At 43.6% G+C, this 23,518-nt stretch overlaps 1 protein-coding gene across 2 annotated transcripts in view; it reads left to right on the top strand.

Annotated features, from left to right (window-relative positions):
- PFKFB1 (6-phosphofructo-2-kinase/fructose-2,6-biphosphatase 1) overlaps positions 1 to 23,518 on the top strand; it is a 63,173-nt gene that overhangs the window by 26,733 nt on the left and 12,922 nt on the right. For both annotated transcript variants that reach the window (XM_062183892.1, XM_062183893.1), the window contains exons 3-10: positions 5,538 to 5,631; positions 6,471 to 6,537; positions 8,100 to 8,174; positions 8,640 to 8,696; positions 11,514 to 11,635; positions 13,330 to 13,537; positions 16,495 to 16,641; positions 21,645 to 21,749. In XM_062183892.1, coding sequence (XP_062039876.1) covers positions 5,538 to 5,631; positions 6,471 to 6,537; positions 8,100 to 8,174; positions 8,640 to 8,696; positions 11,514 to 11,635; positions 13,330 to 13,537; positions 16,495 to 16,641; positions 21,645 to 21,749 — 875 coding nt within the window. The remainder of the gene's footprint in view (positions 1 to 5,537; positions 5,632 to 6,470; positions 6,538 to 8,099; positions 8,175 to 8,639; positions 8,697 to 11,513; positions 11,636 to 13,329; positions 13,538 to 16,494; positions 16,642 to 21,644; positions 21,750 to 23,518) is intronic.

Here is a 23,518-nt window from a genome sequence, read left to right on the forward strand (position 1 = left end):
GAAGGGAGCACATTGATAGTTCAGCAAGACACACAGGTTAATAAAAGTGGAGATACTGCAGGGTCAAGGAAGAGTAGGGGAAGAAACAGCAGAGGAAACTCTTCCGGAACTAGTGATTCACAGTGGACCTGCGTGGAGAGCGTGGGAGCCCAAGTTCGGGACACCAACGGCAGACTCAACACACCAGCGCTGGAACGCGAGGTGAGCCGAACCTCAATAGCCCGAGACACCAGCGGGCAAGCGGAAAGAGGAGACTAGAGGGAACGAGGCTTGAAACTCCATGGGGAAAAATTCACCAGGCTAACTAGAAGAGAGAGAGGAAAAAAAAAAAGTGACCGATACGGACACGAGTTTCTCTCTCTCCGCTCACCCCTCAAAGGCGAGCAAGACAAAGAGCAGGTGCCATTTTGGACATACGTCATAAGCAGGGCGACCTCAGGTCTGCACCGGCCCTGAGCCTAGCAGAAAAACCTGACTCTGGGGGGAGGGGTGAAATAACAGGAGATTAGCATCTAACTTGGCAACCCAGTGGGAGACTGCAGGAGAATTGGAGCCCACACCCAGGGCAGCAGAGATTCCCTGTGTGGTCCTTGGGAAAGAGCTTCAGATCTCTGGCTCCTGTGGGTATATCACTCGCCTGCTAACTACTTCCAATTACGTTCAGCTGTGTGGAATTAATTCCCTTTTGAATAAAAAAAAAAGAGAGATTTACCACGCCTAACCTGGGAGTGTCATCTTTGACACACCCTCAACCCTGAGGAACCAAACACAGCTCTCAGGCCACACTCATCTCAAGCCTCTAAGGCTCCACCGAAAGCAGACAGTCAACTTAATATAGAGCCATAGTGTAACAAGAAAAAACACCACAGTGAAGAAACCAAATATCTCCAACATGCCATACAACAAACGCAAAAACCGAGGTAACAAGAACAAGGAAGACACTATGACGCCCCCAAATGAAAAAGACACCCCAATTCAAGATTATGAAGACGATGAGATCGAAGAAATGCAAGAAGTGGATCTCAAAAAATTGATAAGAACATTCAGAAGTTCTCAAAAACAAATTCTTGAACTACAGAAATCCTTCATGGACAAGATAGAAAATCTCTCTCGTGAAAATTAAATATTAAGGAGGAATCAAAATGAAATGAAACAACTAGTAGAACATGAAACTATGATAGTGACAAGAAATCATAATGAAAGGAAGAATTCAATAGATCAAATGACAAACACATTAGAGAGCCTTAAAAACAGAATGGGTGAAGCAGAAGAGAGAATATCGGATTAGAAGACAGAGAACAGGAAAGGAAACAGGCAAACCAAAGAAAAGAAGAAGAAATTAGAAATCTAAAAAATATTGTCGGGAATCTACAGGATACTATTAAAAAACCTAATGTTCGGGTTCTAGGAGTTCCTGAAGGCATAGAGAGGAAGACAGGATTAGAAGGCATTTTCAGTGAGATACTAGCAGAAAATTTCCCAGGTTTGGAGAAGGACAGAGGCATCTTAGTACAGGAAGCTTATAGAACCCCTAATAAACATGACCAAAAGAGATCCTCACCACGACACATTGTAATCAAACACACCACAGTGAAACATAAAGAAAAGATTCTAAAAGGTGCAAGAGAGAAACGTCAGATTACTCTCAGAGGATCTCCAATTAGACTCACAGCAGACTTCTCATCAGAAACCCTACAAGCTAGAAGGGAATGGCGAGATATAGCCCAGGTACTAAGAGAGAAAAACTGCCAGCCCAGAATATTATATCCTGCAAAGCTCTCATTTGTGAATGAAGGTAAAATTAAGACTTTTCATAGCAAACAGAAACTGAAAGAATTTGTTGCCACTCATCCTGCCCTGCAAAACATGCTTAAAGATGTGTTACACACAGAAACACAGAAACATGGTCACCAATATGAAAGAAGGTAAAGGAAGGAAACCTCACAGCAAAAGATCACAGGAAGCTCAATTTCTCTTTGACATAGAATTAAACTCTGATGCTCTGTTAAAGCAATGTGTTAAAGTAATCTAAAAACAAAAATCAATTCAAAGCAATTGGCAATCTACAAAAAGAGTTAAAGATTTTAAAAGCTATTATTAAAATTGCTATATTGGTCTATTATGCTATGTTATATGTGTGTACATATTGTATGTCCACATAGGAAATTTTATTAAGAGTTTTATTTTAAATGGCTTATAGATAAGATTGTCCATAAATTTAAGCTGCGAAAATCAATCAAAGATACATTTCAATTTGTGTGACCTGAATCTGTGTATCATGTTTTAAACTTGTTGGTAGAAAGAAACTAAAAACATTTTAGATGGTTGTGCTTAAGTTTACTGGTTAAACAACTACTCCATGTTAGATATTTAAGAGGTGTTTCAAAATACATGATTCTTAAAATTTATAGAAGGCATTGGACCTTCTGGTAAATGTTTTCTTAAGTTGTTATCTAATGGTTGAAATGGTTTGCTAAGTATTCATGTGATATTGCTATTGTCAGCAAGCGATCTAGGACTTGCTCCCTCATTTCTCTATTCTAAGCCCAACTTGTTCTTTCATTTCTCTATTCTCTTCAAGGTAGGAAACTAATTCTATTATGAAGGAATCTGTAGGACGTACAATTTAATCTTTAGACCTTATAAAAGAGATGGCTAACATTTTTCTGTAATAGCATAGCCAAAATAAGAACTTAAATAATAATCTCATAGCTAGATTCACTTCGCCATCAGAGAAGTATACAGTAAGTAGAAAAAACCTCCCTTTCAGACCAAAGGGAAAGAAAGTTTTAAAGTGAGAATATAATTTTCCTCATGGGCATTGTCTACCTTAGAAAAACTACTATAGAACATGCCTGTGACTATAGACTTGTAGTTCAGGCCACCAAAGATTAGAGATGGGACATGGGCACTCCCTTGACTTGCATCCTCTGGTCTGCTTTAACACAAACCAGGAGGAAAAGAAAGCTAGGCATCAGAAGCAATGGGTGGCAGGCCTATTAATGGCTGATCTGTACAGTGATCTGCCCTCAAGGAGACCCAACAGGCCAGTCCACTGCAGTGGCTTTCAATGTAGTAAGCCTGGGCTTCAGCAGAAGTCAGCTTGTGAAGAGCCCTGGCAGCTCTGCCAAGAGTTGGATCACTGGAAATGGACCTGGCCTGGAGTCGAAGGATGCCCAGGTCAGAGCCACAGATCTTATTGGCTCTAAGCTGAAAAGCCCTTCACTCAGCCCAACTTCCAAAGTGACCACTGCAGCTGAGGGTATGGTCAAGTAGGGTTAGCAACATTGCAGGCAGAACTGTAAATTTCTTGTTAGAGATGCCCCCTGCCTTTACCTGGCCAGCTCTCCTCCCAGACCAGCCAAGTAATGAAAGTCAACAGAGTGTCTTCCCCTAGGAGGTTCACACCTCCCTTAGGATATACCCCATGTGAAGAGATAGATAGGTCTGGGCCTCTTAACTTACAAGGCCTAAAGCCCACCAGATTATTATCAAGCCCCTTCTATCAGGTTCTATTTGCCTCTCAATCAGAAAAATTACTTGTAGCTTAGACAGCACCTTTCTTAGCTCCTCTAATAATGACTCTGTCCTTTGTTCTAGACCCTGTCTAGCACACTTGGGCCTCATTCCTTTGTAATCATAACCTCTACTCTACCACCAATGGCTCTACTCCCAACCTGTGTGTACTGATGGTCCTCTTCCCCACTTAATGCTGTATAATTGTTCAAACCTGGTAAATGCCACTCTTAGGATCATTGGTTACTATCCTCACTCTGTCTTTTATGACCTTGTCTAAATATGATCAGAGTCAGCAAACTTGGAAGGCTTCCATAGCCTTGGCAACTCATGACGACAGCCTAGGGTGGTTACTGGCGCCATAAACTAGAGTGTCAATTTGTTGGGTCAACAACAGGAGCCACTGTGCACTTGCTCCTCATGTGGGATCTCTGTCCTTAATGTGCTGTACATTGTGATTTAATGCTATAACTAGTACTCAAACAGTATGTTTCACTTTGTGTTTCTATGTGGGTGCAAACTGTTGAAATCTTTATACTAAATTGATCTTCTGTATATAAAGAGAATTGAAAATGAATCTTGATGTGAATGGAAGGGGAGAGGGAGCGGGAGAGGGGAGGGTTGTGGGTGGGAGGGAAGTTATGGGAGGGGGAAGCCATTGTAATCCATAAGCTGTACACTGGAAATTTATATTCATTAAATAAAGTTAAAAAAATAGGAAGACAACAAAAGCTTCTCAGATAAGGTATAGTGATCTGGGTTCTATGGGTAGAGCAGGACGTTGGCAGAAAAGAAGTAAAAGAGCATCTCTTACAGGTGACTGCAAACTCTGAGGAGCTTCTGCTGTGAGTAGGGCCTCTGCCCTGGTCCCCTTGCTTCCTGTGTGCCTACATGCCACTCAATTCCCACAGAAGTCTCCAAACTCATATTTCAAAGCACAAAACTAATCATTCCTACAACCTTCAAGATTCACAATGACCTTCAGGTTTAAATCTAGGCTCTATAGCCTGTTGTTCAGTGCTCTCCACAGTTGGTTCCTTCCAGCCTCTCAAGCTTCAGACACCATTACCCAAGCATGTTCTAATTTATGCCAATGTCATACCTTTGTTTAAACTATTTCTCCACCTAGAATACCTTTGTGTCCTACCCTAACCCCATACCTTCCTGTAAGAATGCTTACCCTAAAAAAAAGCTGCTTCAAATTCTGCTTCCTTCAAGAAACCTCATGTCACCCCATGTAAAATTGGTCTTTTCTTGCCCTCATTCTTTTGCATGACTCCATATTGTCTTTGTCAGAGCAGTTTAATTGGCTGGGAACTCTGTTTACTGGTTTACTCAGTGCCCCATCTGCTGAATTGTAAACTTTCTGATGGTCCCATCATAAAGATCTGGTTAATCTCTGAAACCTCAAACTCATTTCCTGCCTGAATAAGTAGGCATCAAAAGTATTTTTGGATGAATGAATGAAATATTACCTCTTTGGGCGCTTATTCACTTTTTCCTCTTTTCCTTCCCACAACTGCAAGTGGGAAAGCATGACCTGGAGATTGGGATTTAGATTCTTCATGATACAAAAAAATAACATAACATGGCCTCACAGTCAGGGGGTCTAGTCTATATCTGTCACCACTTCTCTAACTGTTTGACTCTTAGTGACAGATTTTGCTACATGAATATCTTTCTTCATCTTTCCAAATTAATTGGGAATTTAAAGAGTTTGGACTTGATGATAAAGTAGAATAGTGGAGCCAAGAAGACTTGTGTTGGAATCTAGAACCCACATAGTAATGGTGAAAGTTATTTACTATCTCTGAATTTGTTTCCTCAGTTATAAAATGAGAAGGATAATGCCTACCTTGCAGAGTTGTGAAAATATATGAGCTGACAAACATAGTTTAAAGTTTTATAAGCATGTTTTATAGGTACATATTATACTTTCAATATCTAAGGTCCTTCCCAACAAGAAACTATTTTGGCCCTGGTATCTTCCCAATTTCTTCACTGGGGCTCCCTGCTTTCAGTGTTTAATTTAGGCCAATATCGAAGAGAAGCAGTGAGCTACAAGAACTATGAATTCTTTCTACCAGACAACATGGAAGCCTTACTTATCAGGAAGTAAGTACCAAATATTTTAGGGATCTGTGTTTACCCCCTGCAGTAGAGGGAGGCCTTTGGTCAGATATTGGGGGAGTGGGGCATAGTAACATAGACCAGGGAGTAGGCCCCCTAGACTCAAATGATAGTTGGGACAGCCTTTCCACCATCCTGCCCATAGCCTGATTCTGGTCATAACCATTCATGCTCAAGAGCCTTGAACAGTCTACTATTTCTGGTAGGAGATTATAGAAACTTCTCCGTCTAGTTATTGGCCCCACTTATCTCTCCAGTCTCATCGGTTCAATATCAGGGTCTATCTTCCTTACAAAACTCTGAACACTTCCAGAACTGAGCCTATGTCTCATTTATTGATCCATGCTTTCATCATAGAACCCAATAAAGAAGACTTTACTGAAAGCATAAATCTGGGGGAGCCTCCAAAATGTTCATGGAGAATGGACTTAAAAGATAATGTCTTTTCCAATGTCATGCCTTTGCAGTGTTACCCAAGCCAGAAAGGCTTTTTACTTAAGCTCTGTCTGGGTTCATAGGTCAGTTAGTCATTTTAAGCCCCATTAGCCCAAATGTTAGAACCCTTAATATTTTCTTCAGTCATTACTCACTTTTCCTGGGTATGTTACTGTATACCAGGCCCTAATCTATACACATAGAGCGACTTCAAATGTGTGATCCCTCTGCTTGGCATGATGTCTAGAACATCAAACACCCTATGTAGATGTTTAATAAATGAATAATTTAGTGTAAGATATAGGAAGGATGGTACAGAAAAATAGTGCAGAAAGAGGAAGAGGACCTCAATCTGGGATTGTTTCTGTTTTTTTCTTGGTGTTTTTCAGGCAGTGTGCCCTGGCAGCCCTCAAGGATGTCCATAACTATCTCAGCCATGAGGAAGGTCATGTTGCGGTAAAGAAATTTTCATTTTTCCCCTTCTTATCTGCTAGGATGGAGAATAGCTAATACATATTGAGCACTCACTATGTGCTATACATTTTTCTTATTACTTTGCATATATTGATAATTTAATTTCGTGTTCTCTTTGTGAGAAGGGTATTGTAATACTCCATTTTAGAACCCAGAAGAATGACTCACAAAGAGATTAAATAACTTCACAAGGCCATAGGTGGAATCCAAGTTCTGTAATCCCCACTCTTTTTATTTATTTTTTAACGTTTTATTTATTTATTTGAAAGGCAGAGTTACAGAGAGGCAGAGGCAGAGAGAGAGAGAGAGAGAGAGAGGTCTTCCATCCACTGGTTCACTCCCCAAATGGCTGTAGCTGCACAGATCTAAAGCCAGGAGTCAAGAGCTTCTTCTGTATTTCCCACACTGGTGTAGAAGCCCAAGGATTTGGGCCATCTTGTACTGCTTTTCCAGGCCATAGCAGAGAGCTGGATTGGAAGTGGAGCAGCCTGGACTCGAACCGGTACCCATAGGGGATGCCTGCACTGCAGGCAGTGGCTTTACCCTGTATGCCACCGAACCATTCTTAACCACTACACTCTGCCATCTACCCCCAAAATTCAGCAGGATTAAATATTAGAATTTAAGACTGCTGTACAAAGATTTTTAAGTTCCAGTGATTTACCTAAACATGGTGCCAATTTACTCTCACAAGCCCTTGGTGTAGGGTTTTCAAGTTCCAAGAAGGGAAGAGATCCTGAAATATGCAAATAAACCCATTAAAATGCTACGCATAGGGAGTTATTTCTTGTTCTTGAGAACGTCTAGATAGGAAGATGATAGGGAGGAAGAAGCCTCACCTAGGACCAGTTCTAGCTCTGTTCTGTCAGTAACTCCCAGTGACTATGATCAAGACAAGTGCTGAGCAGGCGCCGTGGCTCAATAGGCTAATCCTCCGCTTGCGGCGCCAGCACACCAGGTTCTAGTCCCGGTTGGGGCGCCAGATTCTGTCCCGGTTGCTCCTCTTCCAGTCCAGCTCTCTGCTGTGGCCTGGGAAGGCAGTGGAGGATGTCCCAAGTGCTTGGGCCCTGCACTTGCCTGGGAGACCAGGAGAAGCACCTGACTTCTGGCTTCAGATCAGTGCGGTGCGCCGGCCATAGCGCACTGGCCGCAGCGGCCATTGCGGGGGTGAACCAACGGAAAAGGAAGACCTTTCTCTCTGTCTCTCTCTCTCTCTCACTGTCCACTCTGCCTGTCAAAAAAAAAAAAAAAGACAAGTGTTGGGCTTCATTCAGTTACTTCACCTATAAAATGATCCTCATGAAAGCCTACACTTGTCCTTTTGCCTGAATGTACTCACAAGGTCTGGTACATTTCTAAGCAGACAGTAAAGGTTCAATGGGTGCTTGTAAAATTGGCATAAGCTGATTTCTTGCTGTATTTTAAGACTCTGTTCAAGTTCTACTTCCTGCATGAAACCATCCAGTTAGCACAGGGATAGACAAAAAGTAGGTGTTCTATCAGCACCGGATTCAGATTAAGCCAATGTCGTTACATGCCTCTAGGTGTTTGATGCTACCAATACTACCAGAGAACGGCGGACATTGATTCTGCAATTTGCTAAAGAACATGGTTACAAGGTACAGTAACACTCCCACTCTTATCTAGAGCATAGGGAGCACAAACCACCACAAATCCCAAAAAAAGGCAAACCAAGAGTCTCACAGCAGCTAAATCAAACAACACTGGCACCACATTTTAATGTGGTCGTCTGGATTTCCAGGATACTGTCAAAACTTGCAAAGCAGAACTAGAAAGGTTTGGTGCCACATTAAGCCATGGAATATGAGGAAGAAGTGGAGAACAAAAAGCATATATAAGTATAAGAACTGCAGTGAAAACACAAAGCAACAATCTGGGGCCATTCAAGTTTAAGCCAGTCTGCCTCAAAAAACTCAGAAGCCTGAAATCACCACTGTGTGAGAACATTATGTTGTCAGAGATGGCCCTGGGGATGACTTAGCCACTGAGAAGGAGCCAAACTATACTTGAATCCTACTAAACATAATTCCTTCCTAGAAATCTCTCTTCTGATTCTCTTGTAGGTATTTTTCATTGAATCTATTTGTAATGACCCTGGCGTAATTGCTGAAAATATCAAGGTAAGGAGCAGTTAACTTTTCTCCTTATTCTGCCATAGGTCTGGCTCATGCCTAAAAAGACCTCTAGGAGATTAAAGAAGGTATTCTTCCCTGAGCTTCTCCTTCCACTTCGTATGGAGGCATTCCCTGGCCATCCTGGCCCACAATGATCCTATGGAGTTCAGTGAAGCCAACATACATGAGGGCACTTCAAAAAGTTCACAGAAATTGAATTAAAAGATAAGTTTATTTTGGTGCAAAAAAAGTTTTTTTAAGATTTATTTATTTGAAAGACAGAGTTACAGAGAGGCAGAGGCACAGAGAAAGGGGGTCTTCCATCTGCTGGTTTACTCCCCAAATGGCCACAATGCACAATGGCCTAGCTGGAGCTGGGCTGATCCAAAGCCAGGAGCCAGGCAGGAGCTTCTTCCAGGTCTCCTACATGGGTTCAGGGGCCCAAGGACTTGGGCCATCTTCTGCTTTCCCAGGCCATAGCAGAGAGCTGGATCAGAAGTGGAGCAGCCAGGACTCAAATCAGCACCCATATGGGATGCCAGCACTGCAGACAGCAGCTTTACCCACTATGCCACAACACCAGCCCCACAAAAATTTTTGAAATCCATGCAGTTTGTTTTCTTAATACACATTTTCTATGACCTTTGTAAAGACCCCTTGTATGGAACCCTTAGTATGCACCAGGTACTAAGCCCATTAATTTTTCACAACAAATATATATGCTAGGGATCATCTCCATGTTGGAGAGAGGAAACTGAAGTTTCCAGAATAGAAATCAGCTGTCAGATATTCACACAGCCAGCAACAGATGAAAGTGAGACTGGACATCCATCTTGGCTGTCTGCCTCAATAGCCTGTGTTCTTTTTTCTTCCCCACAATTAAAACCAGAACCATCAGTGCTCTGAGATTCTAGGCATATGGTCTAGAACTAGATCATTCACCACATGTGATTGTTTGCTACTTCATCAAATTACTGGATCTCAGGGTCAGAAGAGACCTTAAAAGTCATCTCTTTCTTTTTTAAAAAACGATCTATTTTATTTGTTTGAAAGACAGAGTTACAGAGAGAGGTAGAGACAGAGAGGTCTTCCATTCGCTGGTTCACTCCCCAGATGGCCACAATGGCCAGAGCTGAGCCGATCCGAAGCCAGGAGCCAGGAGCTTCTTCTGGGTCTCCCACATGGGTATAGGGGCCCAAGGATTTGGGCCATCTTCTACTGCCTTCCCAGGCCATAGCAGAGAGCTGGATCGGAAGAGGAGCAGTCGGGACTAGAACCAGTGCCCATATGGGATGCCGGTGCTTCAAGGCCAGGGCTTTAACCTGCTGTGCTACAGTGCTGGCCCCCAAAAGTCATCTCTTTCAACCCTACATCAGATACTTAAAATGTCACCTAGATGTTTGTCTCAATTCTCTTCATACCTACAATGACAAAAGGCCATTGCTTCAACAAATGCAGCCTACTCAAGCTGAAATCTGCCTTCCTGTAATTCCACTAAGTGATCCTATTTTTACCTCTTAGAATGTACAGCATGTGAAATTCCTCTTCCTTATTCATCAATCCATCTATGCATCTATTCATTGATCCAAGAGAAATTGACTATATACCTGGAATGGGTCATTTGGAACATTGAAGACATAGGAATGGAAAGAGGATAATTCTTCCCTTGAACTCAGTCTAGTGAGGGAGACTGACAAGTATGTAGACAGTTCTCTGATATCAGTGCTGAGATGAGGGAATAGAGGAAACTATGGGAGAACAGGGGTGAAGACATAACCTTGCATTGGGGGAGTATGCCAAGGAAGTTTCCCAGAGTAATAACTGAACTGCATCTTGAAGAATGCATAAAAATTTAACAGCTGAAAAATGAGAATAAAAGAATAGAGTACACTAAGCATGGTATCTCCATGGAACTATAGGTAACTTAGATTGACTAAAGAAAAGTGTATGGAGGAATAGGGAAGGAGTGAGAGATGAGTATGAAGAGGTAATTTGGGACCCAGTCATGACAAGCTATAACCCACTTGCTAAAATCATTCACATTTTGACCTGAAAGATATGAGAAAATTGTAAAGGGCTTTAAGAAGGGGAATGCCATGGGTATATGTTTGTGTTATAAATATCCTCTGGCTTCCAATATGGCAAATAAATAAAAAGCAACAAGACTTTAGACAGAGTAATCAGTTACAAAGGTATTGTGAGCATAGGCAAGAGAATGGATATTTATAAAGAAAAGTAGAGCTGATTTGGTTTCTGCTAAGAGTTGATGGATGATAAAAGAAGATATCTGGGCTGACTCTCAGATTCTATTTAGGCTCATATGATTGGGTGAATGGTAATGACACTCCCCGAGCTAGATAACGTTGGTGGATAAGGTGAATATTGGGAGATTAGGCAACACAACCTCTTCAGAAATCCAGCGAAAATATGCCATAGTCTCCTGGCAAATACTCAATACATGTAAACCATTACCTGTGACCAAGATTTCTAGTTCCTCTTTTTCATTCATTTCTCACATTGCAATTTCTGGTTCTTTTATAAGTGTTCTTCTTAAGCAAAGTGTGGTCTGGGGCTAAATTTGATATAACAGGCTTTTGTTGGCCACGTAACGATTAGGAATAAGGAGTCACACAGTCTATCTTCTCCTGAATTGTCTAATTTTATAAACTTGGACAAGATTCTTTCCCCAAGTCTCAATTTCCTCACGGTTATAATGTGGGATGTTGAAGGCAGTGGTCTCTAAGAGGCCCTCCTAAGGACATTGTCAGAAACTCCATCTCCCAGTGTCTCCTTTGTTACCTCTGTCTTTCTCTCTGCTTCTAGCAAGTGAAACTCGGCAGCCCTGATTACATAGACTGTGACCGGGAAAAGGTTCTAGAAGACTTTCTAAAGAGAATCGAGTGCTATGAAGTCAACTACCAACCCTTGGATGAGGAACTGGACAGGTATAAGCCAAGAACCCCACAGTCAAGAGCTGGATTATTAGCCCAGTTTTATACCATGTAGAACCTAGGGAAATACCCTCTCTTACTGGATCTCAACGTCACTATCTATAATATCAGGCAGCTGGACATGATCTGTTTTCAAGGACCCCCCCCCCAACTCTAAACTTTCTATAAGACAGTAATTCTGTAATTGTGTAAGGTGTTCATCATATGACTGAAAGAGTAGTTTCTTGAGCAATATGGATAGATGTGACCCCTAATCTCTGGGAGAAAAAATACCTCCCTCCTGTGGGTGTTGCTGTTACTATTGCAAAAAGTATTCTTAGGTAACATTTCAATTTTTGCCTTCTTTGTTTTGTTGAATCTCCACAACATACCTGTAAAGGCAGCTGAGTTATGTCTTGTGGTCATAAATTTTCAAGAAAGAGAAATTGAGTCTCAGGGAGCTAAAACTACTTTCTCAAGCTCCATCCAGAAGTAAGGGGGGTATAGGTAGGATTCTAAGTATACATTCTGTTTCCTAGTCATGTGTCTTCTCCCAACACTCATAGACCTCTACAGTTAATAAGTATTGACTCCTTTGAGCTATGGTATAATGTAGAAAGTATAAATGGATTAAGAGAAGCAGTTTATATCCCCACGTAGCTTCCGTAGGCCATTGACATATGGAAAAAAATCCATGAAAAACAGGAAATTTTCTTTCATAATACCAGCTAAAGATAGGACACATGTTAGCTGGAAGTACAGAGCACATGTCAGGTTCAGATGTAAAGTGTTCCCAGAACCCTATTCTCTTTAAAATTGGTTGCAGATACTCATTCCCTTTGGGAGAAAAATGTGAAGTGTAAGGAGGCCTCAAACGATTGCAACCACACTCAGAAATTTAAATATCATCCTTCCAGCTTTACCCAACTCAAGTACCAAGAGCTGAGCATTGTTATTGCTCCACTCCTTAGGTGAGGAAACTGAGATTCAGCTATAGCAAAGGCACACCTTAGAGTCGGTGACTGTTTATAATGTTCAAGTGTTTCAAGTATATATTCCTGGTTTGTCTAAGAGATCTAAAAGGGTAGACATTGGGTCCCTGCTGCACATACAATGCCTGGAACAGAGGAGGGTTCTACCGGTTGTGAACCCCCTTTCTGAGTGAGGAAGTAGACATGCACACTCAGTCACAGGTGCACATGGATACAATTTGGTATTTACCTATAGGGTTATAGATAACAATATATCATTTGAGATGTTCAAAGAACAGCAGAAGAGGAGAGAAGAGCTTGGCTCAGGATCAGAAATGTGGAAGAGTGGACAAGGAAGAAGCTGTCAATGACATGTTTGGGACAGCCAGGGATACAAAGGATCACTGTTTGTCTTGGAGTATGATGAAGTGTGAATCACAGGGAAGAGAACCCCAGGTGCCTATAGGGTGATAGTGACAGCGAAAACACAGTGTGGCTCAAGTAGAGGCTGAGGAAGGAGACAGGTAGAGATGAGAGAGAATAATGAGCTCCTAGGGGTGGCCAGGAATCAAGTCTCTAGACAGGTACCCAGAGCACGGCAAGGCAGGGTATCTCCTTAAGTGAAAGCTGCATTGTGGAGGGGGATTGAAAATAGCATGTGTGGTGGGGATTTCTCTTGGGACCAACATCCCACCATCAGCCCTGAGCTGCCCTTGCTCCTGCTTGGATCTGGCCCAGCCACCTGTCCTACATCAAGATCTTCGACGTGGGCACACGCTACATGGTGAACCGAGTGCAGGACCACATCCAGAGCCGCACAGTCTACTACCTCATGAATATCCACGTCACACCCCGCTCCATCTACCTGTGCCGGCATGGCGAGAGCGAGCTCAACCTCAGGGGCCGCATCGGAGGAGACTCTGGCCTCTCAGCTCGGGGCAAGCAGGTAGGGAGAGCCCCGTGCACCCCCACGCGTTGGCTGAGCTGGCCCAGGTGTGGTTGGGGCAGAGCTGGACAAGCAGGGTGGTGCTGCCTGGGTCCTGAGGAGGGGCCCACACTAGAGCTGGGCCAGGAGCAGGTTCTGCCCACTCCCGCCTTCCTCCCCATCAGCCGCTCAGTGTGAACGCATCCTTGGTGGCTCCCAGGCGCCAGCGGCTTCTGCGGGTCTCCTAGCTGGAGCCTGGCCCTCCAGGCCCGCCCCAGGCTGGCTGCTCCATCACAGGACCCCGCTTCACCCCTGCCTGACAGCTCCCCTCATCTCCCTCACCACACTGTGCCTTTGCTTGTGCCCCGCCTTGCTGCCCACAGTCCCCTCTGGTCGCTGGTCACCCTCGCTGGCAGGCAGCTGCCTGGAGGGCCCGACGCTGAATCCCTTCTCTGTGGCTTGGGCTGCTGCCACCCTCCCCACCGCAGGGGTCACGCGGTCAGCAGCTGACCCCCTTCTGGCTGCGTCTCGCCTGCCCTCCCAGCTCCATGCCAGGCCCAGCTCCTGCTCCGTGGTTGGTCCAGGAAGCCCTCACAGTCAGGTGGACGAGCCCGGTCTCCATCTCTCCTGGGCTGGGCCATGTGCCCTGCACATTCTGGGAGGGGCTCACACAGGGCTCTGTCCCCTTCTGCCCCCATCTGGCCCTGGCCTTGTGGGCATAGGTGCTGTTCTTGCTGGAAGGATCATGTAGGGGTGGGGCCAGGGGGAGAGGAGGTGTGGGGGCAGCTATGTTGTCATGTATGGGACCCCTCTGCACAGCCACGGTCGTGCCTTCTGCTCCCGACGTGTGGCCTTGTTTGATGTCCACAACCGCTCTGTGGGGTGGGCAATACCCACACCCAGATATGGAGGACGGAGCTGAGGTCCAGAGAGGGGCAGAGAGTGACCGCAGGTCACACAGCCTGGGCCAGACAGAGCCAGGACTGAAAGCCAGGCTTTCCTGCCTTGCACCTCAGTACCTCCGCTGGAGAGGCAGGAGGGGTCCCAGACAAGGTGCTGTCACTTACAGCCCAGTCCTCATGGCTCCCTCCTTGTCACTCCCAGGCTGGCAGTCTGTGTACGCTGGCCTTTGGCTCATCTGTGGCTCCTCAGGGCAGAGTGAGAGGCCATGCAGGTGCGACCCTGCCCCATGGCACCACCTGCAGCTTGGGCGCTCTTGCTGAGGGGTGGCCATGGCCCTCTCATGCTGCTTAGAGCCCAGATGGACAGTGGCCAGCTCCACATGTGCTTCCTGCTCACTAGCGTGTGCATGCACCTGCACACACCTGGCCTAACCTTCCGTGTGCTGGGCACAGTACTCCATGCCCAGCTGGCAGTGCCCTCAGTGGTCACCCCCATCACCACAGCCCTCACTGTGCAGCACCCACTGTGCACCCGGGAGCAGTCTGGGTGCTGCTGACTCCCCAGGTAAAGTGACAAACACAGAGACCACAGGTGAGCGCGAGCTGCTCGCGTCTCTCAGGCAAGCTGTGAGGCCTGGGAGGGCAGGGACTCGGCCCTCAGCTCACAGGGACCATGTGAGGGGGTGGGGGCCTCACCCACGTCTCCTACCTCCCAGTCAAGTGCCCCTTCCGTCGGAGCGCACGGCCGCTGACTCAGGTCCATGATGAGATGCGTGCAGGAGAGGCGTGTGGCTGTGGCGCTCAACGAGCGCCTGGGTGTGTGCGTCTGTGCCGGTGTTCCCAGCACACTCCGTCTGGGATGGCTGACACACCTGTGCACAGCACGGCAGGTCGCCTGCTCCCTTGGGCTGCCACAGTGCTTGAGGGCCTCTCCATGCTGCCTTTGTTTTCTGCACGGGACTGGCCGTGTCTTGAGAACTGGGACTCCCGGCACCCAGCATGGGACAACATGCACTCAGTACATTGTGAATTCTCTTCAAAGCTGAGTACTAGCAACCTTGTTCCAATATTGAGAATTTATAATGTCAAAAAAACATGTCTCCAAAATCCCCTATCTCTCACTTCCAGGCCACACGCTGAGTACTCCAAACTTTGGTGTTCTTTGCTCTTATAGCTCAGAGTCTATTTCTAGTGACTCCATGGGCCTACCCCAGAGTCTATCCACTGTGGGCAGGTTGTGTCATAGGAGTGTTTACCCTCAGCCAAATAGTCACTGTTTGTGGAGCCCGGGAATCATTGGATGTAGGATGCTGATAGAATTTGGTCCTTGGCTGATTACCCACAAACACACACATCTAGAAATACAGGATGGAGCTAGAAATGGAAAGCAATGAGGTGTCTCTGAACTATTTTTCCTAAGCCTCACAAATGTTTGTGGTGAGCCTGTTAGCTTGAATGAATAACCAAGAGGGGGATTCAGTGAGCAAGCATCAGTGAACACATAAGCACATATATACATACACATGGGCACACATAAACACACATACTCTATATCTGCTTGACCTCTAATCACATGGGGAGAAAGTATGACTTTTGTTTGACAGGCAGAGTGGACAGTGAGAGAGAGAGACAGAGAGAAAGGTCTTCCTTTTTTTCTGTTGGTTCACCCCCCTCCCAATGGCCGCTGCAGCCAGTGTGCTGTGGCCGGCACATCGCGCTGATCCGATGGCAGGAGCCAGGTGCTTCTCCTGGTCTCCCATGCGGGTGCAGGGCCCAAGCACTTGGGACATCCTGCACTGCACTCCCGGGTCTCAATAGAGAGCTGGACTGGAAGAGGAGCAACCGGGACAGAATCTGGCGCCCCGACAGGGACTAGAACCCGGTGTGCTGGAGCTGCAGGCGGAGGATTAGCCTATTGAACCACGACACCAGCTGGAATGTATGACTTTTTATGAATTTGGAATATTTAAACATCCCTCCACCATTTATGGCAGATCTGAACTTTTTCTCATAGTTACACACTCCTCTCTCACCTCTCTTTTCCTCTCCTTTCTCCTTTGTACCTCCTCACCCTAGTATGCCTATGCCCTGGCCAACTTCATTCAGTCCCAGGGCATCAGCTCCCTGAAGGTGTGGACCAGCCATATGAAGAGGACAATCCAGACTGCTGAGGCTCTTGGTGTCCCCTATGAGCAGTGGAAGGCCTTGAATGAGATTGATGCGGTGAGATAAAGGGGCAGATCTGGTGGGTGGGAAGGCTGAAGCCCCCATGGTTCCCTTATGGGAAACCCAATTAAGTTTACAAACATTTTTTTTTACAGCCAGCCATGTGCCAGACACTATTTGTGTCTTTGAGATCCAGTGAAGGCCAGAACAGACAAGCTCTGTCTTCCTGGAGCTCAAAGGCAGACAATAAGTAGGACATTATATCTCAGTATGACAAAGGATTATGAGAGAAGTAAAAAGGGAGAATATAGAATCAGAATTTGAGGGTGATCCTGACTAGACTTGGTGGTGGGGGATTTATAAGGAAACTTGCTAGAGGAAGCTGGAGGTGAGATAAAAAGCATGCAGAATGGGGTAGGGCAGGAGCTGGGGAAATAATTTTAGTTCAGGGACAGGAAACATATCATGGGAAGGCCCAGAGGTGAGAAGAGAGCCTGGCATATTTAAGGAACTGAGTTTGAGAAAGAGTGGCAGAGAGGCTGGGAAAGTAGTGAGGGCTAGAGAGAAGGGACACGAGGCTGGAAAGGAGGCAAGATTGCAGTGCCTTATAGTCCGAGAGAATTGGATGCCTCCCTAAACACAACGGGAAGCCATTTTCATGGTCCAAGTTAAGGAGGATTAGTCTGAATGTAATTCTCATTTTTAATGTCTCCCTGTCTTGTGTGGAGAATAAGTGGGAAGAGGTCGAGAATGAGCACGTAAACCAGTTAGAAAATGGCTGCAGTATTTTGGCAAGATGTGACAGCCTGTGAACCAGAGTAATAACATTGGAACTAGAATTTTAAAAAGGACTTGGGGAATGTTTCAAAGGTGTAATCAACAGAGTTTGATGATGCCCTGGATATAAGAGGCGAGGAAGAGGGCAGGTGTGAAGAATCTAAACCTAGTGCCATGGCAGTCTCTCTTAGAGTCAGGTTTTTTCCATGAGCTCTTTGATAAAGAATTTGTTTCTTCTCCATTTTCTTACCTGCACTACATACAGGTAACTAGCAGCCCACAGGTTATGGTTGTTAGACCCCAACATAAAAATTTCACTACATGTATTGATAACTTGCAGATGGGTAGTATTAACTTGCTTGCCTGCCTGATATGCACCTATAAATGTATGTGTATGTGCAAGGAGACTTGAAAATGTGCAAAAATGTAATCTAAAGGTAAAGTATAAATATAAACTTTACTTCTCAACGTACACTCCATCAAGTTCATCTAAGAAACAATATCTGCCCTTTGGTCTATCCCTAAAAAACTGAAGGTCTTGGAAATTTAACCATGTCAATACAGTCTTTTTTTTACATTATTAACTGAAGAAAATGGTAAACTTTAAATATTTTTTTAAGATTAGGAAACATGAAGAAGTCATAAGCAACTAAATCAAGACTGTGGGGTAGATACCTAATGATTTCCCTTTGAAACTCCTCCAAAATTACCTTTTTGGTAAGAAGAATAAAGAGGAGCGTTGTTGTAGTGCAGCTTTCACAGGTGTTATTCTGATAGTGCTTCCATTAACCTTCTCAAAATTCTCTCTTAATAAGCACATGTGATTGGTTTTTTATATTATAGAAAGAATCAAAATGCCTCAACTATCCCAAAACACCCTTGCTGTTGTTCAGAACACTTTTACTTTAACTTGGTAGTCATTGCTTTGATTGTGCTTAGTCTTCAGGATCCTACTGATGAAGCCCCATTTCATCTCTTATTACAATTTTTTGAAGAAGTGTTTTAGGACCTCGAGCCTAATTGTTTAAAATTTCCATTGCAATCAGTTTTGACACCTGTCTAGCAGAAAGCTTGCTCCTGCTTTAACTTTGCAGTCAGAATTGTGTAAGCTAAGCCAATTGAGATATCTGTAAGTAGTTGTTGCTCCTGCTATTAATTGTCAATCCTCTTCAATTAGGGCATGGGCGTGATTAATTTTTCCTTGCAAATTGACATGAATGGTCTGCTACTCAGGCTTCATCTTCAACATCATCTCATCCCTTCTTAAAATGATTTATCCATTTCTAAACTATTGACTTTAAAAAAAGAAAACTGCTGATTTATTTGGGACATTGTCCCCATCAGCTTTTTGTAAAACATCAATTCTTTTTTTTTTTTTAAGATTTCTTTATTTACTTGAAAGTCAGAGTTACACAGAGAGAGAAGGAGATGCAGAAAGAGAGGGGTCATCCATCCGCTGGTTCACCCCCAAATGGCTGCAATGGCTGGAGCTGTGCTGATCCGAAGCCAGGAGCCTCTTCCAGGTCTCCCACATGGGTGCAGGGGCCTAAGGACTTGGACCATCTTCTACTGCTTTCCTAGGCCATAGCAGAGAGCTGGATCAGAAGTGAAGCAGCCAGGACTCGAACCGGCACCCATTATGGGATGCTGGCACTGTAGGCGGCAGCTTTACCCACTACGTCACAGTGCCGGCCCCAGCATCAATTCTTTCATCATTCTTCCACCCAAGCTTCACCATGAATTTGATGTTTGCTGTTGCTTCAATTTTAGCAGAATTGATGTTAGTCCCATAGGAGCTGTTTTCAAACTTAGGCCTATTCCTCTTAGTTCCTTAAACTAGATTCTGTTAAGATGTAACAAGTTAGTATGAGTTTACTTTAGTGCAAAAAATTTTGAAATCCATTCATACTTTTTCATCATATGCATTTTCATGAATGTTTTGAAGGCCTCTTGTACATTCATACCTATGTACATAAATACAGATGTAGAGATGTGCATATTTTAAAAAGGGCTTTGCAGCGTTGTTCTACACATTTTTTTTCTACACATTTGCTATAAGATGCATGCAAGCAAATATCTAAACTCTATAAAAAGAATTCAGTTGCTGCTTATTTCTGGCCACATGTGGTGTAAACATTCAGTGAACACCTACTTGTTTCACATTCTAGGGTGATGCCAGAGACAGAGGAGATTAATAGGACTCATTCTTGGCTTCACTGACTTTTTGGCTAAATAGAGTACACAGGGAAATACATAGAGGAATACAAAGCAGTTTGTGTGATACAGGCTCTGTTAGGCAAGACTGTGGGTGCACAGAAGTCAGAACAGGGTATCTGACGCTGTCAGGATCTGCCTGGGAAAAGTGATGACTAGCAGAAGTCTGAGTGCTGAGCAGCAGTGAACCCAGTAGAGAGGATCCAGAATGCTATTCCAAAGCAGAGAAGCCAGCATAAGCCAAAAGTATATGTGTGTGTGTGTGTATGTGTGTGTGAGAATGCTAAGATTGCTGCAGTGGAGTTGGAGTGAGAGGGAAAAGGAATAGATTAGAGAAAGACATAGGAAGTAGAATCTCAAGAATTGGCTATTGGGGGTGAGAAAGAAGGATGAATAAAGAATGATGCCTAAGTTTCTTACTTATTTTCTATGATTAGTAATAGTGGTACTTAATTCCATTGTTTGAGCCTTTCAAAGATGACTTGTACATCTTTTACATACATTCTCTATAATATTCAAAACACTTCTAGGAGGTAGTCATAATTCTTCTTATTTTACAGCTGAAGAAAACAAAATTCAAAGAGGTTAGGCAATTTTCTTAAAGTCAATGAGGAGTCAGTGGCTATTTTCCACAGGCAACAGGTTCCCAGCATGTCTCAGAATAGGAGGCTTAAGCCAATCTGGAAGGACTTTCGGTACCCAGTATGGTGCACCCTCTTCCATAGGCAGCATCAGTTGGAGAATTTTGACAATTTTGACACTTCAGAGTTGTTTGTGGTTTGGATTTGTGGTTCAGTTCCTCACCTCTGAGAGAAGCCTTGCAGATGGGCCCAAAAGTCAACAACCAGAGGCCACTGTCTTTCCTACCAGAAGGTTTAATTGGAATCCCATGTACACAGAAAGAATTCTTAGAAACCAAACATCACTTCCTCCATGCCACCAGCATTTAGCTCACCTCTGGAGGTTTCTCAGTAGATTTGCAAGCTTTAATAAGCTCGTGAAGAACTCATTGTCTGAGTCCTCAATTCCTTTATTGGGGTGGGAAGTGTATCTCACCAAACCTTACTGTGAAATCATTCAAATATACTAAATTTGCTCTCTGAGGTGTCTGGATATCTGTTTATTTGTCAGAGATCCCAAAGTAGAGGTCAGGGAAAAAGGGGTAAGAAATATTTTGCAAAATATGAACACTTCTTCATTTATGTACACACATGTACTCTTGTACATTCTGTCACAAGCATTCACCACAAGCATGTTTAGCCCACATACATGCACTTCACAGACACATAGGACCTCTCCTATCAATCACACCTTCACCATACATGAAGAAATGTACACATGCACAGATATGCACACATACATAAATATGTATACACTCATGGGCACACACATGCAGTATATATATACACACACACACACTCAAACATAACCACAAATTCACACAGACTGCAGACAGAAGTACACACATACTCACACATACACATCAGAGACATGAGGGATATATACATTCATGGATATGGATATACATGCCACAGACACACTGAGATATGTGATATGGAGAGATATACCACAGAGGTACTCTCAGGAGCATGTTCTCAGATGCTCAAATACCCTGTGCATGCTTGCACACACATACAGTCACACACACAACATATTCTGACACAAATACATGCACAAACAAGGCATAGTCTTAAACGTGCTACAAGTACACATCATAAGCATGTCGCATACACACTTGCATGATAGTCAGAAATCCTTAAACTCACATATTTATTATACAAATACATACTTATATGTATAACATATACCTACAGATTTATTGGGGAAATCATAAAATAACACCAGACACTCAGCCTGAACACTCATATTCACATACATTCACTCTCACGCCCATATAGCCACATACCTCATGGCTCATGCACACATACGTACTAACAGGCACAGCCCCAGAGTTGTGTTCAGAGAGACCCAGGGGGCCACATGATACTGTTGAACAAATTTTGACCTCAGAAGTATGGCAAAGCCTATTTCACCACATGAATACTTCCATCTGAAAATACTTTTTCCAGGGTGTCTGTGAAGAGATGACCTATGAGGAAATCCAGGAACACTACCCTGAAGAATTTGCACTACGAGACCAGGATAAATACCGTTATCGTTATCCCAAAGGAGAGGTAAGATTTGGAAGAGTGGCCTAACTTCTAGGACTCCTCTCCAGTATTTCCCTTTCATCTTCCAGGATTCCACAATTTCCTAGACAGCTTTAAAACAGAGAAAAGCTTATTTTGTAGCAGCTACCATCCCACAAAGCACATCAGATTCTTGGCTTTAGACAACAGATTCTTCTTCTTATTTATTTATTTATTTATTTTTGTTATTTATTTGAAAAGCAGAGAAACAGAGAGAGGCAGAGAGAAACAAAAGTAGATCCACTATCCACTAGTTCACTCACCAAATGCCTGAAGTAACCAGGCCTGACCCAGGCCAAAGCCAGAAACTCCATCCAACTCTCCCTTGTGGGTGGCCCAAAGGTGCACATTAGCAGGAGGCTAGAATTTGGAGTAAAGCTGGTACTGAAACCCAGGCATGCCAATATGGGTTGCAGGTGTCCCAAGAGATGTCTTAACTGCTGTGCCAAATGTCCACCCCAGGTTATTCTCTTTAAAAACTACATATTCATCTGCTTATTCTCTCCCTGCTTTCAGGAGGGCCTATTTTAGTCTAGATCTTGTCTTTAGTATCCCCTCACCGGAGACACTTGAAGTGGTTCAACATATTATCTGTGTTTTGTTACCAAGTTGCCTAAAGCTGCAGCCTGTCTAGGCAATTAGCATCATCCCAAGGGAGAATGGCTGGTAGTTTAATCAACTTCGTTGACACCACAAGAACCAGACCATTAGTTCCCTATCTCCATATGACATGAATGTTCTTTGCTTTCAATGCAATCATCACTTTAGATAGATCTATATTTTAGAACATTTTTTAGTCATACTCCATTTGTGATACAAATTCCTGGGAACATTACCAGAAAAGCAGGACATCTGAGTAGATACCTGTTCTGTTTGATTACAAAGTACTTTCACAGTTTTATCCCCATCCTCAGATATGATATTATAAAGTCAGTCTTAATATTATAAAATCAGTCTTAATTTTCCCTTATATACTTTGAAGCTCTGTTATTAGAGGTATACAAATTTAAAGCAATTATATTTTCTCATTGAATGGCACTTTTTTATTACATAGAAGGGAAGTGTCTTTTGTTCTTATAATGCTTTTAGCTGAGAAGTATATTTTACCTAATATAGTTTTACAATATTTCTTCTCATTTTCTTTTTTTAAAGATTTATTTATGTTTTATTTGAAAGGCAAACTTACAGAGAGGCAGAGGCAAAGGCAGAGAGAGAGAGAGAGAGAGAGAGAGAACACGAGAGAGAGACAGAGATCTTCCATCCATCCACTGGTTCACTCCCCAAATGGCTGAAAAGGCCAGAGCTGGGCCCATCCAAAGCCAGAAGCCAAGAGCTTCTTCAGGTCCCTCATGTGGGTGCAAGGGCCCAAGGACTTGGGCCATCTTCCACTGCTTTCCCAGGCCATAGCAGAGATCAGAAGAGCAGCTGAGGCTTGAACCGGCACCCATATGGGATGCTGGCACTGCAGGCGGCTGCTTTACCCACTATGCTAGAGCGCCGGGCCCTTTTTTCTTATTTTCTTAGTTCAACTTTATTCATTTGCTTTCTTTTCAATTTTTATTTTATTAAATAAAAAGAACAGATTTCATAGATATAGTCTAAGATGATAACCATATTTTCCTTCCTTCCTCGCTCAATCCCTTTCCTTCCTTCCTTTCTTTTTTCCCTTTGATTTTTGCAATAACATACTTTATTTGCTTTATAATCATGGTCTCAGTGCACCACTAACCATAGCGTTCAATGAGTAAAAAGTC

This window comes from Lepus europaeus, chromosome X (genome assembly GCF_033115175.1).
Source record: "Lepus europaeus isolate LE1 chromosome X, mLepTim1.pri, whole genome shotgun sequence".
Classification (NCBI taxonomy): Eukaryota; Metazoa; Chordata; class Mammalia; order Lagomorpha; family Leporidae; genus Lepus; species Lepus europaeus.